Here is a 20,642-nt window from a genome sequence, read left to right on the forward strand (position 1 = left end):
CCACCCTATACATGCAGTCAGTTTAGTATTAAGGCACAGTCTACCAAGTTTTCTAATTTGATATAGTCCTTTAGTGGTAAATGATGTCTCAAAGAGGAAGAAGCCTGTACACGGATATGGTGTTTCATGAGACTATTTAAGAACTTTGCCAACAACATATTTTCATCAGCGTCAGATCAGAGACATGATGTACAAATTAGATGTATTAGAGACTCATATTTTGCATAGGCAATACTATGAGCTCTGGCGCTAGTTGGACATGATGGCACAATAGTTAGTGGATAGGGAGGTCAAACGACTTGTCAAATGACTGCAAATGGACTCTGAAGAGGAAGAAAAAAATGTTCATACCTCTATGAATTTTATGAAAGAGCCTCTCAATGAACCCCTGCATGAATTTGAAGGCGAACCCATCTTTGATAAAGAAGACGAAGAAAAACTCTCACATGAATTTAAGGGTAAACAAGTATATGATGATGTACCTGTAGAAGAAACCTCATATGATGATTTGGGAGAGGTCATAATTACTCATAGCATTTGCTTGGCCTTGAAACAGGATCTAGGTGACCATTGGTTGAAAATCAATAATTTTTAATTTGTGTGCACTATAGGTAAGAAGATCATTTAAGCTCCATTTAGATACATATTTATTCAATCTTCTATACAAAAAATGTGCACATGTGAACCACCTCCTATAGATTTAGCTTGACATGAGCTGAATGAACCTATGTCTGAAATTTCTATCATTTATATTTTCTTAGTGTCTGAACCACCGTTAGTAGAGCATGAGATGGATCATTTAGTGCAAATACTTTTGGACATGTTCCCTAAGGAGTTACGATCTAGGTTACTGTTAGATGTAGGAAGAGATGAGAAGGTAATTCAAATAAAGAAAACAATTGGGGACCACTCCTTTATGGAGTGCTTTTGGACTTTGATGATGTGTAATAGTCCCATATTGAAGAATCTCAAAAAGGTTGTGGGATTTATAACCTACATAGAGATTCTAACACTTGTTCCAAAGAACAAGGGGATGGGATGGCTACCACACACACATGCATGCACCCGCCTGCTATGCCGGGTCGGGTCCGGGTTAGGGTTCAGATTCGAGTTCAGGTTTGGCCCTTTAGGGCCATATCCATTCTAAGTCCAATGTTCTTTTTGTCCCACATTATTGTTTGTATTTGAATTAAATAATGGGATAAGAGAAATGGATAATGGATAGTTCTGTTATCGGGTACGTTACTTCGTAATGTGTAATGGGTCTCTTCTATGTTTCGTAACCATTCAGGGGTTATAAAACGTGATTAGAGGGTTGGGGTTTCATATATGAAGATGCCTTTGACTCTCGCATTTTTTGTTCTCTCTCTCTGCTATATCTCTCTCTCGGTTTTTCCTGTGGGTGTTCTTCTGAAAGGAAAGTTTTGCATCATTCGTTCACTGAGATTGTCTTTGAAGGACAATCTACCATCGGAGTGCACCGATCCAGATCGTCGAGGCTATTGTATCTTGAGGGAAGGACACCAAACCTTTTTTCACTATATGTGGGGGCAAATCTTCTCTAAGGGGAGTATTTTTATACGCCTTATCTTTTTGCAGAATAATAACATGTTTTCTTTGTTGTTTTTATTCTGTTCAATGCATATGTTTGATCCTTTGATCTTGTCTGGATTTTGGTTTAAAATCGTATATGACATGCTTGAACCCTGTTACAACTTGAATCAAATGTTTTATTTCTATATCGTGTTATATGAAAATTCGATTTACAACATGATACTGTTTTTTATTCTAACAGTTACCTTTCCAGCGAGAGGTATGACCCAATGTTGATCTTTGTAGTAAACCAAAGAAGAAATGCAAATTTGCTCTGAATGAATGGTTGGATATGTTTTTGTCTTATCAAATACACCATCTATTCTTATATGCATCATGAATCAAGTTTTAAAGCCTTAACAAATTTTTTTATGATTCCAATAATATTTTGATAGATGTATTTGAGCACTCATTTAATTTGCAAATTGTGTATTACTAAAAATTTTGTCTCTAATTGAATTTGCACTGAAAAACTTTGTCACTAGAACAAAAGGAAATAACTCTTTTTAAAGTTTGTATAGAAGTAAATCCTTGCTTACATTTTAAATAGCTTATGTTCCAATGTACGTAAGTCAATCCAAGAAATTTTATCGATTGATTACCATCATTACTAACATTTGTTTGCACGAATGATTATAAGTTCAAATCTGATTTTGGTTTAGATATAAAAGCATTTATTTGGTATTTAACTGATAGCAGGGTACTCTTCTTGTGTTTATTCAGTTTCATATTGTAAGATTGAACTCACGCCCATTCGAATTTGTGTAAACCTTGTTTGTTGTTAAATTTGAATTTGTTCCGAATTGATTTCTCTGATGCAAAAATTGTTAAGGTGAATCTGAACTCCAATACGTGTGTGACTAATTTTTGAAGTTGTTTAGAACATGGATTTAATCTTCGAATTAACGCTTGTTTGCATGAAATCGGCTAGGCATCAATCTAGTTTGACTCAATCTTGAATCTGATTGTTTTTTTACTGTTTGATCTGAATTAAAATAGGTGTTTATCTGTATTTTATTGCTGATTAAACAAAGATTTCATTTCACAAATATTTTTGTGTGGGACCGAACCAAGGTTGTTAAATGCGATGAGGCGAAAAGAGGCATTGAGTTTGTTATGAAGCGAGGCGTAAGCCTTGAGGCGTTGAAGTGTAAGCTTCATGATCAAAATAATAAAATATATAATATTAATAAAATAATGAAAATTTTATATGGGTAGCTTCCATTTCATGTGTACCTATATCTCTCAAGTCATTAGATGGATTTGGTTTCCTCTATGTTCATAACAGACAGACTTATCTTGATCAATGCTAGAAAAAGGTAAAGGAAAAAAAAAATCAAAGGCTTCTCTTCTCATGTTTTTTTTATTTTTTACTTTATTTAATATGTTTATTTATCAATACATATTTTAAACAAAGTATGTGATCTAAGATAATAGGAATTGAAATCATTAGAAAGTTCTGTAAAAAAAAGAGATAAGTAGTTGCATTAATACTAGTACGTCGGTAATTATATCATTTCCTGCCAAGTCAGCAAGGAAAAAATACGGACTGGACAGTCTACATCGCAATAGAAATCTCCCTCTCTCTCTCTCTCTCTACTAATTTACACTTATCTTCCTCTCTTTTTAAAAAAAATAACGAAAACAAAAAACTAGAAAACAAAAACTATAGAAAAGAAAAAAAAGGTAATGGCATCACTGCTAATAAATATCGAGAATGAATAAGAAATCTCAAATCAACTCAGAAAAGAGGTACGGCTTTTGTTGGTGGTATTGGTATCATCGATAGCCAGTTTATTATTCTCTAGAGTGGTGGTTTGCTTTCTCTATTTTCAGGGTTTGTGTGGTTCCTGAAATGGCATGGGAGAAGATCTAGATAAAGAACAACATCACAGCGAGGCAAGTGATCTTCTCAAAGAGGAAGAGAGGGTTGTTCAAGAAAGCCCAAGAACTCTCCATTCTTTGTAATGCTGAAGTTGATGTCATCATCTTTAATGCTATCGACAAACTCTTCTCTAGGTACCTTCTCCTACCCTCTCCTGCCAAGATTCCAAAAGCTGCAGGGGAGCAAGTCCATGCCTACTGAAAATAGAAAGGGAGAGAGAAGTGGAAGGTGCGGCAGGGGGCGCTGACCTCCTGCCACTCCCCCGACGTATGCAGAGAGAGGGGAGGCACAACAGGGGGTCGTCGGCCCCCTGCCGACCTCCCGACGAACATAAAAGAAAGGGTAGAGAAGGAGAAGAAAAAGACAGAGCTAGAGAGGGTGCGTACCTTCGAGGTCATCGGCGGTGTTGATCGGAACACGTGGAAGGAGGCGGCATCGGCTCCTCTAAAAGGCGTCAGATGCAAGGTCATCGGTGCTGGGAGTGAGAGACGAGGAGGGAGGTGCAGGCTGAGATTCTGAGAAAGCTATCCCTCCCCTCTGCGATTTTTAAAGAGGTTTGGGAGAGGCACGAAAAGGGAAAGGGGGGAGGATGAAGGTTTAAAAGAAACCCTCCCCCCCCCCCCCCCCCCCCCGTGTTTTTTATTTGTGGGTTGTACATGAAGTGCACGCCTTAGAAGCGAATCGCGCCTCGATGCGAGGCGTGCACTTCACCCATGTGAAGCGTGTGCTTCAAGCCTGCAAAGGCCTCATACAGCGCCTCAGTACCTTGAGCTTGCGCTTCGCCCCTGAGGTGTATGCTTAAGGTACTGAGGCATAAGCCTCTCACAACACTGGACCGAACAATCCACATGCAATTTGTATGTTACTTGTGAGATGCTCACCAACTGTTCGGTGAAACGTCCCAAAGGAACTAATAGGTCCTTTGCAATCAGATTTGAATAAGGTTTTAGGATGTTATGTGTGGTTTGCAAACACACCATTAGGCACTCAAAACAGCCCATTAGAACCCTCTCGAGAAGCCCCAAAAATTTGTGAAGCGAGGCTTTCGTGAACCTTCAAATCGGTCTCCCTTGTGATGCCCCTTCCATGATATTTTGGTCCAAGAAAACAACAATATTAAGTTGTTAACACTCAATTAAAGGTGTTGTTATTCACTTAATTTTGCCATACAAACACTTGATTAAAATGTGGGATTATTCTCTAGAACTCCTCGCATAGTCGCACACTAGCATTGTTCATACACAGGTATGCCGCTACAGCGTCCCTTAGTGTCCGTGCCCTATAAGCGCCATCAGGTTTCTATACAATATTGGAGAAATTTATGCTAGAGTTCATATATATATATATATATATATATATATATATATATATATATATATATATATAAAGGGATGGTCTTTTCCCTTTTTTCATGAGGTCATGTGAAGACCCTCCAAAAATCATATTTTCAAGTATTTTTTTGCTTGATCTGAACGGTTATATGTGTTTATTATTATTTACTCAATAGAGAACATGTATTGGATTAAGATTTTTTATACTCAGATTTATATTTTAAATAGGTGAAAAAATCAATGGTTGATATTATACTAAAATTTTATTATAAAATATTTATATTTTTACATCAAATCGATCAATTTGAAAAAAGCTTATTTCTTGGTGAATAAGCAATGATAAACACATTTAACTGTTCAGATCGAGAACAAAAAATACTTGGAAGTATGATTTCTAAAAGGTTCTAATCGGACCTAATGTAAAAAAAAGCATAGGACCATCTCCCTTCTCTTATATATATATATATATATATATATATATATATATATATATATATATATATATATATATATATATATATATATGAGAGAGAGTGAGTCAACCTACCAAAGGGAAACTTAATGAATATATTTCAGTGATATTCTTTAAATGTGATTCACAAACTTTTGTTTTATGTTTTGCATGCAAAAGAGAATGTCTTTTACACCATGGGGTGCTAAATATTCAATTCTTGACTACCACAGCGCAGGGTCCTACGTCAAACTGAAGGCTCATGATTGATTGCTTTATTACAGTTGAGGCACGTAACGCAACCCAAAGTTTTTTTCTTGCAGGGCCATCTTTTTTTAAGAGAAAAGGAGTCGTCTTTTCTAAACAAATGAATTTTCAACATTGACAAGACTATATTTTGGCATTCCCCGCCGGCCAAGGAGAAGCCGACAGAAAATACATGTGCTTCCTTGTCTTTAATTTTCTTCAAGAATCTCCTATTTTTCTAAGATGTGCACTTCTTTACTATTATTTTATTGGTTGACAGATTGCTAATTTATGGCTGGAAACATGGTTGGCAACTGACTTTTCATCCTCACTATTTGTTTGAACTCGATAGGAGTGTGGGTCATACATGAAGTCTATATTGTTTGGACTCGATGGGAGTATGACATATATGAAGTCTATATTGTTTGGACTCGATGAGAGTATGACATATATTAAGTATATGTGTAATCTAATGCATTCTTTGACACAACATTTGATCACGTTGATGGTGATTTTCAATATCCTCCGGCCATCATGGTGGATCAAAGGTCGGGTGCCAAATCTCCCATTCAAAGGAATTTTGGGGGGATTTGGCTTCATATGAAAAACAATTGAAAATTATCATTGATGGTGATTTTCAATATCACTTGTTCCACAACCTTTGTCCATTGAAACGTGTTTGATTTGCCAACCCTTTGTCAAGGGATTTTTTTCCTTAGGCAAGCTGGGGTTGGGCCGACCTCTACCAGTTTATTACTAAATTAAGAGGCTAAATGCTATGCACAAGAAGCTGTTACTCCTCACACAGCGGGATGGACGTCCTTCAACAATCTACTGTTTGCCAAGGGATAATATTTAGGGCCGGTAAACAAGCTGACAGGACATGTACAGGCTTGGCTCGTTTACCAGTAGTGGAATTGAGCTTGTGGCTCGACTCATGTTAGTGTTTAGCCGAGCCACTGAATGTGACAAGCAGAACAGGAGCTGGCTCGTGTAAAAACATTTCATGTTATTTATACATGGAATATATATTTGTATATATTATGCTTAAAATATAATTTTTTATATATATTACACTTAATAGCTCATATTTTATGTATATATTTTTCATTCATCCATCTCTTTTTTATATATTTTATGCATTTTTTTATATATTACACTTATAATATATTATACATAAAAAAAACTATCTATAAGAACTTGACGGGTTGACCGCTTGCTTAATAATCCAGGCTGGAAGAGAGCAAATCTCGTTGGTTGGGGCCTCATGGACATATGGGTGCTACTCAAGCATTTTGTATCTTCTACCAATGCTTTGTTGTCTTATGGAAATCCCCTCAGCCTGTCAAATCTTTTTTTAATTTAAAAATAAAAGAAGTCAAAATCCCTGTGCTAGGTTTTGATCATGACTGTTGCTTTGGGTCAAAGCTTGGCCCCATATTCAATATTTCAAGAGTTTGTGGGCACTCAATCAAGGGGGGAAGCCCAAATGGGTTCCACTTCATCCCCAAAGTCATCCCTCTCTTCATACCCCCTGCTCGAGATTTCATTGGTGCAACTCGTTTTGATCAAACAGGACTCCATAGATGTGATCTACATCATTCATTTAGTGAAGATCAACATTTGAATTGCCAAAATAAGACTTATGTGCAGTACTTTTTGGCGATTCAATAAGTTGACGAAACACAAACTTTTGTGATCTAAAAGTGACATTTTTTCATCAAAAAAATATGATCCAAGGATCGATTCGTATTAAATCGAATCCATCTATAAGGTCAGATTTGATCAAAAAAACTTGCATCATAAGATTTAAGAGGGGTATGAATATGTGAGATGAGTGGAACCCAACTGTTGAAATTCTCTTTTTCGAATTTGGGATGTAGATTCTGCATCAGAAATGTATTCTTCCAGTATCTACAGAGTTTTGAGAATGCAGGTCACAAGGATTAACTACTGACAGTAACTGTATTATAACAGCATGTTTCCTTCCCAAAAAAAACTGTATTATGACATCATGTCAAGATGGAGTTGCTTTGTGCCGTCGCCCGATAATATACAGTTCTTAATTAGTGAGAAAGTACACAATGAAGACAGTTAACAGAATCAGAAGACAAAGGGGTGAAGGTGTCATCTTCTCAACTAAGGCTGGTAAATGAGCGGAACGAACTGAACAGATGGTGTTCAAGCTCTCAAGCTGAGCCGACCTGAGATTTACTTTTTGTGGCAAGCTGAGCTGAGCTCGAGCTCATGCAAGCTACAGTTCCAAGCTGTTAACAAAAAGACCTCGTGTTTTAATATGAAATAAGGACTCGAAACCTACTGATACCAAGCTGGCAGTAACTCATTTACAAACAAATGCATTGTTTCAAAGCTGTAAGCTTAATATTTAATCTCTTAACTTATTTGCCCACTTCAACAACCATGTACAATCTATGACATAATATATATATATATATATATATATATATATATATATATATATATATATATATATATAAAAGCCCAACCCCAACACTTGTTGTCCATGCTCGGCTTGCTGAGCCTATTTCACGAGTTTAAACGAGCTCTTGATGAGGCAAGGTATGAGTAGGGGTGGGCAACGGGTGGGGCGGCCTGGTGGGCTAAGCCAACCTGGCCCATAATGGGCCAGGTTTGGGTTAGGGTTTTAGGATCTGACCTGAAATCCAGCTCTTTTATAAACAAACTGGGCCTGGGTCAGCCCACGGGCTACTGGGCTGACCCAATGAGCCTGAGCTACCTAATTAATTGCCTAAAATATTGATAACTAGTATTGTTTACCTAATTAGTTGTATTAACTTCATAAAAACTAGAAAGATAATTAGTTGGGTACATGGTAAGTTGTTAACTATTAAAATTTACCTAATTAAATACACTTAATTTTATGGGATCTAGAAATATAATTAATTGGATGCAGACAATTGTTGGTTTGTTATTTACATCATTCTTTGATGGAATCGGTGGAGATTTTTCATGTCTATAATGTGCATGAAACAGGGAGTGTTTAATATGGTGATGCATTATCATGCATGCATGCATCCATCTAGTTATAAATGGGTTTGGGCCCGCCCAACCAACGCTCTGAACATTGGCCCATTGGGCCAATGAGCCAGGTCATGGGTTGCTTTCCAAATCTGAATCCGTTAAGAACTGGACCTAAACGAGGTCCATTACTAAATGAGTTAGGTCATTTTTGAGACAGTCATGCTCAAAGCCCGATGGACCGAGCTCCAAGCGGGCCTGGGCTGGCTCAATGCCCACCCCTAGCCATGAGAGGCTCGTCTCATTTCCCATCCCTATTCTCAACAGGTACCCTTTAGAGGTTCATATGATATAGTTAATAGATGTCCATGTCATATTTCTTAAAAAAAGAGGATTTTTTAACAAAAAAAAAGTGATATATATATATAGGTATTGATCCTTGAAGAGTTTCTATGTTAGACAAAAAAAATAAAGAGGTTCATATGATATATTGCTGCGTTCTTAAATGGAATCGAATATATTCAATCGTAGCCATCCAGAAGAACCATTTAGCCATTGATTGGATGGCCAGGATTGAATGCATGATGGAACCCATCCCATTTCAAATGATGAGATCCGTGTTCAGCCGAGAATGGGTGTGTTGTGGCCCAAGTACTAAGTACCGGCGGCCAGATTATATGTGCAACTCCGGAACATGCACTGTAGCTACAGTGCATGTTCTGAGGTCTGAGCGCCGCGTGACGCTCAGTTGGGTGTACGGGAGTGCCGTATACCGCTGTAAATCAGCCCGTTGGGATGTACGGCTCCCCCTACACCCGACTGAGCACCACATGGTCGGAACCCCGGAACACGCACTGTAGCTACAGTGCATGTTCCGGGGGTGCACACGCAACACCCTCTCCTAGTACCCGGTTGCAACCTCCCCAAAATAAGCGAACTCCTTGTGACCAAAACCAAAAGGGGCAGAACGCCAAGTTGGACCCTTCCCTGCTACGCTACAAACCTTCCAACCTAGATAACACGAAAATCAAACCCCTTTTTTTTTTTTCCTTTTGATGAAAAACACTATGAAGACGTGCTCGTTTTCGGTGTTTTTGTCTTCATTGTGGTTGGTTTGGAAGCATTATATAAGGAGGACCAACTTCTTCGACTCATCACACAACTGGGAAGCTAGTAAGCAACTTCAGAGAGTAGTGGTTAACGAGAGCTTAATTGCTTGCTTTGTAGCAACCAATGGCATCGTTTTCATATAATTGCGTGAGCTTGGTGCTCTTGGTTGCACTGGCAACATGCGCTTCTTCTCAGTTGAGCCCCACTTTCTACGACAGTGTCTGCCCAAGCGCACTGTCGACAATCAGAACTGCCGTAGTGAGCGCTGTGCAGCAGGAGGCTCGCATGGGTGCCTCCCTTCTCCGCCTTCACTTCCATGATTGCTTCGTTCAGGTAATTAATTACAGTCACAAGGTTTCATTCATTATAGTTGCCTGCTTATAACTCAATCTCCTGGAAACTAACCTTAAGTCGATCGGTGTTCTTTCTCAATGAATGAATTGAGTGTAGGGTTGCGATGCTTCAGTTCTGTTGGACGGTACCGCAACCATCGCCAGTGAGAAGACAGCGGCCCCAAACATGGGCTCCCTGAGAGGATTCGAAGTGATCGACAGCATCAAATCTGCTGTTGACACAGCGTGCGGCGCTAGCGTCGTGTCATGTGCTGACATCCTCGCGGTAGCTGCTCGTGACTCGGTCGTTGCGGTGAGCTTCTTTTTCTTCTTCTTGATGTTGATACTTGCCGCTTAGATTAGCTCATCTAGCAGCGTACCAGCATTCATCAGTACAAATTGCAACTTCATTTTCAATGTGTTTATGTTTCAATTTGTTTATGTTGCAGCTTGGCGGGCCTTCTTGGGATGTGCCGTTAGGAAGGAGAGACTCCACAACAGCTAGCCTTGATCAAGCCAACACCGACCTCCCTGCACCCTCTTCAAACCTTGCTGCTCTCATTTCTGCTTTCCAGGCCAAAGGGCTCAACCAGCAGGACATGGTGGCCTTGTCCGGCGCACACACCATAGGCCAGTCGCGGTGCGTGCAGTTCAAGGACCGGATCTACAACGACACCAACATAAATCCCCTCTTTGCTATCCTCCGCCGATTGCAATGCCCTGCCTCCGGTGGTGACGACAACCTGTCCCCTTTAGATGCCTTGACTCCAAATCTTTTCGACAATGCCTACTACATCAACCTCCTACTCAGAAAGGGTCTGCTTCACTCTGACCAAGAACTCTTCAATGGTGGATCTGCTGATGCACAAGTCAGGTCCTACATCCTTAATCTGTTCGCCTTCCGAAGGGACTTTGCGGCTGCCATGGTGAAGATGGGCAACATAAGTCCTCTTACAGGCACCAGTGGCCAAGTACGTGCCAACTGCAGGAGAGTAAACTAAGAAAAACCAAAAAGCCTTATTGATTTTGTGCTGTAGTGATTGGTTGTGGTCAAGGCTTGGAAATCATAGTTGATGTGTTTTGACAGAAAAGATGGCATTAATACTGCATGCCCTTGAGTTGTATGTTATTATGGAATGAAGCAAAGTTTTGGTACTTACTGCCTTGCAGGAGTTTTTCAATTATCTTCAACATCTATCCTCTCTTTCTCTTTACTTAAGAACTATCTTATGGTTGCAATACTTGAGCAGAAAAGCAAAAAGGGATGTCCCAGATGGATCATGATAAAATGAAACACTGTGTTTCTTATCCAATCTTGTAACATCATAGCTTGCATAGTTGTTATACATATTTTACCTTTTGAGACTTGAATGGATTTGGATTTGGATTAGAATCTGATTTTTGTTATCTGCATTTAGACCCAATCTGGTTCTGTATATACTAGCTGCAGTCAGATACAGACCCAGGCTCAATACCATCACTTCAAAGTTGGATATCCTAGTCGAGACCCACCGAGGTCCTGTGCAGTCCTAGGGATGCAATTGAATCGGATTCGGATCAGCTAAATAATAAGAAAGTCCAAACCGAAAAGGGTTGGAGCAGCTAAATATCATAAAAGTGGCATACTGGATCCTGTCCATTTGCATCCCTTCACAGCCCTCATGGAAGGTGCTGACCACTTTGTCCTAGTTTTGACTTACGGGTGCCTTTCGCTGGTGGGCTCCATAAGGGCTTGGGTGCCGGTGACTCCACCTGGAGATTACCGGATTCAGCCAAGAATTTCATCATTAAAAAAAATTTGTAGCTTGACCTAGAGCACCCAGATTTTAGATCTGGATTTGAAATTCATGTTAAAAATGGAACCGAACTTAACCAGGGCCTGGAATAAACTCATGATGAAATTAGATATAAATTGCACCCTATGTGACCAAATGTTATTTGGATAAAATATTGGCTAAACTAGATTTATCCTTTAATTAAGAGTCGTGTTCAACAGTACTGGAAAACCTTGACACACAGTTGGTTATGAGACCATATTTGGATCCATCCAATCTTAGGCCAAAATTTTCATTATATATCCAGCAAAATGTTTGGATCATATTTTCTCATATCTTAGCATGGACTTCACTTGGACTTTGATAATGGTATTTTAGATCAAGATTGGTTCTTGACGTAGTTTTGCTAAACTTGATAATGATACTGAAGTAAAAAAAAAAAACTTCACATTAATATAAATGTGGCTAATTTAATCTAGATCTAAACTAGATAGAGCACAATATACCAAGCTAAATTCATCCTGATCTTGCGAGATACAGCTAATTAGATACAAGTCCAACCCAAGCAGTTCATAGAGACACAAATCGCCTTGGACCTGATTCATTCCCACCCCAAATCCCCGCATGAAAGCAAAATCCAATCCAATTAATCATAGATGTTCAAAGAGTAGAAACTATTTTCCAAATCCTTCAAGAAGGTGTACACCATTATGAGCACCAAATACCAACGTTGTCAAAACCTACTTCCAAGTCTATCTTTTTCATTAAAAAAAATACTCTTATACAATATAAATGGGAAAATATTCACCACACGTTATCATTGTGTTTTCTTTTGTAAATTGGATAAAATTCATCATTACTTGACATTTAAATCTTCATAGTAAGTCGATGGCGAGTATTGAGTGTGGTATTATATTCTTTTTTAAAAGGAAAATGTAGGATAAAAAGTTCAAAATTTTTAAAAAAAGATAAAAGATAATATATAAACAAAGTAAAAAATGATTAAGAAGGAGAAAGGGAGAGGAAAAAAGAAAGAAAGACATGGAGAAAAACCAAAAGGCTAGATTATTTACTTATTGGTTTCCTTTTGAAAAAACTTGTATAAACTTGATTCATTAAATGTCTCAACTCTGATGGTTTAGGCTAAGTTTGGTCAATTTAGAGCAAGCTGACTGGTTCAAGCTGAGTTAAAGGCAAGTTTAGGGGAAAAAATAACCCTTCTAAATTGGTGACTTGTTTGGTACCTGTTACCAAACCCTTTGAAAACTAGAAATTTTTTTTTAAACAATTGTGAAAATCAAACCCAAGGATCTGAAGTCTCACAGATTTAATAATTATCAAACCACAAAGATAGTGCATTGAATCAACAAAGAAAATAACCAACTTTATTAACCAATAAAATGGATGTCATGAAAATAGAAATAAATAAATAGACTGTAACATAGAGCCACTCTGTCAAGAACATCATAATCATGTCACGCAAACTCGTAGGCCCCATGTAGCAGTCACCCCTATCACTGAGCTCCCGATCCTGAAAAATATTTTGAAATACAGGGTAAGAATTGGAGATTTCTTGTATGAATTCTTCTAAAAATTCAAACAGAAAAGAAAGAACATAAACCAAATTCATGCATATATTAAGATAAATATAACAACAATAATTTCATAATCAATTTACCATTCAAGTATTTAAAACAAGTATCATGCAATAACAATTTTCATACGAGATTGAATAAGTATGAATGCATGAACTAATGCAGAATAGTAAAGATGCATGATTTAATACACATGCATAAATAACTTATTAAGTTACTATCAGAGTTTTTTTGTATGCATGTCTCTATTAAATGCACATAATTTTAGTTTCACTTTTCATTAAACTTATGGATACCTAAAGTCCAAGATAGGTTCTCAGTTGTAACTTAACACATAATTTATATTTTATTACTGGGTTTCACACTTGTTCCTCGACCGATATCAGAAATCAACACCATCCATCAAAACATTAGAAATCAACATCTAAAGTTGGGACATTAGGAGAATCAGTATCCACGGATGTCACTTTCTTGGTATACCAATAACAACAGTTGTGTCACAACACCACCTCCAGGCAAAGTGGCTAAAATCTTTCTAAAACTGTAGTCATGAGGTGAACCACCACATCGAGTTTACAAACACAATCACACACGGAGTTTTTGTATCCTCACAATTTTTTCAAAACCGTCATCTAGGATTTTTACACTGTAGAAAGGACATCCAGAAAGAAAATTAATTACACTGATTATCTCTTTTATTTTTTTAAACAATTTCAAGTTTTTAAAAAAAGAATCATTTTGAAAATCAACATGCAAAACCCAACTCGGGCCGTGGCCTGTCACATTTAACAGTGCAACTAATTTTGTAAAGCCAATAATTCCATAACAAATTTTGTAATGCATAAAGACACATACTCCAGGCCCACATGGCCTACTGTGGTTCTCAACATGCTCCAGACCCACATGACCTACAGTGGTTCTCAACAGACCACATATATGCATTTTATATAAATCCTTAGTGAGCATGCACACACTTGTTCAAAACATATTCATAATGCATATTTGATCACACACAACAAGAATACACATATAAAACAATTTACATACGCATTCAAACATATACTTGAAACATGTACTCACATAGTCTAATTTATGCATCAAATAAATGGTGGAAAGGACAGATCTTCCTCCCTTTCTTCTTCTTCTTCTCTTTTTTTCCTCTCTCTCTCTCTCTCTCTCTCTCTCTCTACAAAGAAAGATGAGTTAGACCCTCTTATAAATTTCTTTTTTTTTCTCTTCTAGAGAAAGAGTGACGTCTCCTCTAAAGTCTTTCTTATAGAGGATAGAGTTCTACAAAAGGTAGAACTCTATCTCTCTCTAACAACTACTTATCATCTTATTACCGCTTATTTTATTTTATTTCTTTTATTATTAACTAATTTGAGATCTATCTAGAACACCTATCTAGGTAGAGTTCTACTCCACATAGAACTCTACCTTATCCAATAAATAAAATTTAAAATTTTAATTAATTAATATTTTTATTAATTATTTAATAATTAATTATTAAATAATTAATTTTTAGAACATTTTAGAAGGTGTCTCCCCCCTTTGGAAGCCTTTCAATGTAAAATTTTTACTCAATTTAACATTTAGATTTAATTTAAAGTTTTAAATTGGTTACTCTTGGATTTCATATATGAATCCAAGATTCAGATCCATATCCAACATCCATATGGATCCCAACCTAGACCAAATCCTAGTTAATATGTGTCTTGGACTTAGTCTAGATCCATATCAACTTGGATCAAATAGATCTGATCTAATCTAATCAAGAAAATAATAAACATAAAGGTGGATCATTTTTTAAAATATGATTTTTTGGCCAACCGTAACCCGATTTTAGAAAAACAAAATGTCAATGTTCTCAGAATTATGAGACCTATCTAACAGTATACTTACCTGATTTTTGCCTTCAAATTTTGCCTGAATTTAACTTGAATTTTGCTCGATTTTTGCTAGATTTTAAAAGTTAAAAACAAAAAGTTTCTCAAATATTATTCACCTCATTTTGGTCTTATCAGTGGGTCTTGAGCCATGCCTAGACCTAGTTGACATTGCCTATAATTGAAGATATTTTTCATGATTTTATCAACTTTATAAAACAGAGCCAAACTTTTAGAATTTAAAACTAAGAAAAAATGCATGACATTATATTATACCCCCTTAAAAGAATTTTGTCCACAAAATTAAAACATACTGAATAAATGCGGGTAGTGGTCACGCATATCGATCTTGGGCTCTCAGGTGCACTCATCCAGTCTATGATGTTGCCAACACACCTTCACGAATGAGATTGTCCTACTACGCAGTATCCTCTCCTAGCAATCCACAATCCTTATTGGTATCTCATCTGTCGTCAAGTCAAATTGTACTTCGAATGCCTCATAGCGAATCACATATTAGGGGTCAAGCACATACTTTCTCAACATAGAGACATGGAAGACATTGTGAATCTGAGAAAACTAAGGAGAAAGTGCCACATGGTACGTTGAATCGCCAACGCGCTCGAGGATCTTGAAAGGTCCAACATACCGAGGGCTCAACTTTTTCTTCTTAATGAACTAAAACACCCACTTTGTAGGCGAGATCTGAATAAACATGTGATCGCCTATGGCAAAACTAAGTTTTTTATGCCACTGATCGGCGTAGCTCTTTTGCCTGCTCTGTGCCATGACCAACCTCTATCGGATCAACCGCACCTGGTTCAAGTAGTACTAGATGGCCTCTAGAGACTCCTATGCTTTCACTCCAACCTCATCCCAGCACACCGGAGATCTGCATGGTCTGCCATAAAGAGCTTTATACGGGGTCATATCAATAGTGGTATAGTAATTGTTGTTATATGAAAACTCTACAAGCTTTACATGCCTATCCCACTCTCCTGCCCAATCCAGTGCGCAGGCTCTAAGCATATCTCCATGCATATGTATCGTGCGCTATGTCTGCTCATGAATCTTTGGGTAAAATATCATGTTGAACTTCAACGTAGTACCAAGGGCCTTCTGCAACTGGCATTAAAATTGAGACGTAAAGCGAGGGTCTCGGTCTGACATGATCGAACGTGACACCCTGTGAAGTCAAACAATCACATCCACGTACATATTTGCTAAACTCTCCAAACTCTTATTGATCCTGATCAACAAAAAATTGGCACTCTTTGTCAACTAGTCCATTATCACCTAGATGACATCGTGCTAATGACAGGGCCTCGATAAACCCACGATAAAGTCCATCAAGATATTATCTCACTTTCACTATGCAATGTCTAGCAGCTGAAGAAGTCCACCAAGTATATATGCTCGATCTTCACCTACTAGCAAGTGAGACACTGAGACACAAACTCTGCAATATCTCACTTTATTCCATTCTACCAATAAGTTCGTTGGAGATCCTTGAACATCTTGATAGAACCGAGGTGAACAGAATACCTAGACCTGTGGACCTCACTCATCAGCTCCTCAAGCAGTACCTTCAAAACCCACCATCTGTCTCCAAACATGATGGTCCCATCCTCCTCACAGCAAAACTGCGCATCAGGCTTCTGGGCACTCATGCACAATCTCTTGAACTCTGGATCAGCCAACTAAAGCTCATCGATATGATCTTTTATCTCAGGTCACGCCTACATCCCTGCACAAAGGATGTGTCTCGAATCGTCTGCAAACGATTGTCACCTGACAAACTCTTCAATCAAGTCTCAATTGTACCCAATCAGTATGGCTAGCATGACTGAAGTCATCTTGGTAAGCGCATCAACCACTATATTTGCTTTACTAGGGTGGTAGGTGATAGAAAACTCATAGTCCTTATGGAACTCCAACCACTTGTTTTGCCTCAAATTCAAATCATGTTGCGTGAAAATGTACTTGAGGTTCTTGTGATCAGAAAGAACCTCAAATTGTTCCCCATACAGGTAGTGACATCAGATCTTTAGTGCAAAGACAACAATCGCCAACTCTAAGTCATGCATGGGGTAGTTCTTTTCATGCACCTTTAGTTGTTGAGAAACATACACGATGACCTTCTCATGCTACTTTAAGATTCAACCTAGTCTGGTACCTGAAGCATCGCTATAAACTATGAACCCGCCCATTCCTAAAGGCAAAGACAATACTGGGGTTGAGGTCAACCTCCTCTTCAGTTCTTGGATGCTCTCCTCACACCGAGGTGCCAAAATAAACTTCACCCTTTTCTGCAATAGTCGAGGCCTAGGAATAGCTATATACAAGAAGTCTTGTATGAATCAACGGTAGCAGCCCGCCAATCCTAAGAAACTCTTGATCTCTGAAACTGTCTTTGGTTGCTCCCAAGACAACATTGCCTCCACCTTAGCTAGATCTACCACCATGCCCTCCTTTGAGATCACATGGTCAAGGAGCATCACACTGTCAAGCCAAAAATCACACTTCAAGAACTTACCATACAACTTTTGTTCTTTTAATGTCTACAACACGATTCGCAGATCCTCTCGGTGCTCCTCCATGCTCTCAGAATAGATCATAATGTCATTTATAAACACAATGATAAACGAATCCAATCACAAACTGAAGACATGATTCATCAGATCCATAAGTGATGCAGGGGCATTGGTGAGTCCAAAAGACATCACCAAGAATTCATAGTGCCCATATCTGGACATGAATGTAGTCTTCGAAACATCCTCTACTCTGATCCACAACTGATGGTACCCATAATGAAGATCGATCCTAAAGAACACCTTTGTCTTCCGTAATTGGTCGAACAAATCATCAAATTTAGGCAAAGGGTACTTATTCTTCACGGTTACCTTATTCAGCATGTGGTAGTCTATGCAGAGTCATATGGACCCATCCTTTTTTTTGACAAAGGGAATAGGTGCACCCCAAGGGGATACAGTCAGCCTGATAAAGCCCTTGTCAAGAAGTTCCTACAGTTGCTTCTTTAGCTCAACCAGCTCTATAGGTACCCATGCAATATGGCGGGCATGAAACTAGTGTCATGCTAGGAACTAGCTTGAGAGAAAACTCGATCTCTCTCTAAAGCATCAAACTTGGCAAGTCCTAGAGAAAGACAACCGAAAACTCATGAACAATGTCCAACTGCTTCAAAGGTGTCGCCTGACTGTCTGTTGCAGAGACGCTAGCCAAGAACACCATACAGCTCTGCTTGTAGTACTTAGAGATCTTTAAAGTCGAGAAAATCTTCACCTCACTCACAGGCCTAGTCGCCTAAAACACCAGCACAGACAAGTCGTGGTATTGCAACAAAACTTTCTTTCCCCGACACTGAAGGGTAACATTGTGTCTGGATAACCAATTCATTCCCAAAATGATATCATAGAAGGTCATGTCCAGTATGATCAGGTCGATAGACAACTCATGCCCCTCGATAACTACACAAATTGTAGGAAAATACTTTTCACAATGAATAGACACACCCATCAGGGATATTACATCGAGAGTCTTCTCTAGGCTAGATGGAATGAGGTCAAGTAAACTCGCAAAAGAAGACAAAATAAATGAATAGGTAGCAACTGAATCGAACATCACATGAGTAAAGTGGTTAGCGACTATGAATATACCTTTGATCAGGTCATCCTGACTGCCTTGCTCGGTAGCTATGGTAACGTATACTCTCTCATTTGTCCTCTGTTGTGCTTATTGTTGAGGCCTCTGTCGCTACTACTGATGCTATTGTCTGCCCTGAACTGCCCGTTTGTTCAGATAGTAGGATGCGATGTGTCCGAGCTGTTGGCACTGGTAGCAAACCCCCTTAAAGAATGAACAAGAGCCTTGATGATGACTCTTGTTGCACCTTCGATATATTGACTAAGCCTTCCCCTGTTGGGTCCTCTGCCTCTTCTCCTTTCCCCCCTGCGTCTTGTCGCTCGTAGGTGGGTTTTTGCTCACGCTGCCACTAGTGTCACTTCTGTTGCCTCCCCTCTTCTGTGATCCACCCTTAAACTATTCTCACTCCTCATTCAGGATAGATGTTGACTCGATCACATCGCCAAATATCATAAGACAGCTCATCATCACATGAATCTGAAGATCATCCTTCAATTTATGAATGTACTTTGCCACCCTCGCTTGTCATCAGTGAACAGGTTCGGGCAGTAACGCTTCAAGCTCTAGAATTTGGTGGTGTAGTCCACCAAACTCATGTTCTCTTGAACTAACTCAAGGAATTGTTGTCATATGCTCCTAAGCATAAGCGAGAAAGTATGTATCCAAGAACTCCTCCTTGAACGTCTCTCAGATGATGTCCTGCAGTAATCTAAACATGCATAAATCTATATTAGATCCTGAAATGTTTTGTGTATCATAAGTTTTTGTATGATTTATATATGTATCTGAGGTGACCTTATATTAGTCCAGCTTTGTGATGGACCAAGTTGAATCAGATCAGATACTAAGTGGATCTAATGCTTGGCATAGGTCAAATTGAAATAGACCTAGTGAGATCCAATAAAATTATATTGGATCTAGTTTACCATGAATGAATCTGAATATGATTCAGTTGAATGCTTTTGGATCTAGAAAACATCATTGGATTCGATTGAATTTATTGATCATGTTTGCTCAATTATTATACATGTATGAGTTATTCTATGAGTCTTGAGGGTATAACTCATTCAAGCATGGAGATCTAATTTTTTTAAAACTCGTGGTGTGATATGAACCTAGTTTTGATTCGAATAAAATCTATAAACACTACAACAAAGCAGTAGATTAGCAACGACCACATTCTGTCGCTAATCCGACGCTAATCCGTAGCTAACATGGTTAGCGACGGATTAGCGACAACGAGGCGACAGTATGCTTACGTCGCGAACATTTCGACGCTAACTGGCGACGGAATTATTCCGTCGCCAGGTCCGTCGCTAATTGCGACGGAATAACAAGCGCTATATTCCGTCGCCAATCCGCCGGTACTCAACGTCGACCACCGCTTGACGACGGATTTACTTCCGTCGCTATGCCGTCACTATATTAATATGAATAGCGACAGATGGTTCCATCGCTAATCCGTCGCAAACACGAAAAAAAATTAAAAAAAAAATTATTTGAAAATTAATTATCGAGAACTGTACAATTTCTATTTCCTGTACAATTTATATTTCCTGTAAATAAAAAACAAACCACACAAAAAAATTCATATAACAAGAATCTACAACAATTAATCGTTCCACCTTAAAATTAAGAAGTTTAATTATTTACAATTCAACAATTACAATTAGGAAAAATAAAAAAAATAGAACTTCTTCAACACAGTCCTCTAATCATCGCGAAGATTTTGTGCGTCTTCTTGTTCATTGTCTTTATCTGTCCCTTCAGCTCCA

The 20,642-nt window shown here is 38.3% G+C and overlaps 1 protein-coding gene across 1 annotated transcript; it reads left to right on the top strand.

The window, feature by feature from the left end:
• Positions 1-9,727: 9,727 nt before the first annotated feature.
• On the top strand, positions 9,728-11,264 carry LOC149848726 (peroxidase 70-like). The gene is made up of 3 exons (XM_090012303.1): positions 9,728-9,949; positions 10,067-10,261; positions 10,398-11,264. Exons 1-3 carry the CDS (start codon positions 9,740-9,742, stop codon positions 10,947-10,949), a joined length of 957 nt encoding a protein of 318 aa, XP_089868429.1. The 5' UTR covers positions 9,728-9,739; the 3' UTR covers positions 10,950-11,264.
• Positions 11,265-20,642: the final 9,378 nt, after the last annotated feature.

Source organism: Nuphar pumila, chromosome 1 (genome assembly GCF_984573655.1).
Source record: "Nuphar pumila chromosome 1, dmNupPumi1.hap1.1, whole genome shotgun sequence".
Taxonomy (NCBI): domain Eukaryota; kingdom Viridiplantae; phylum Streptophyta; class Magnoliopsida; order Nymphaeales; family Nymphaeaceae; genus Nuphar; species Nuphar pumila.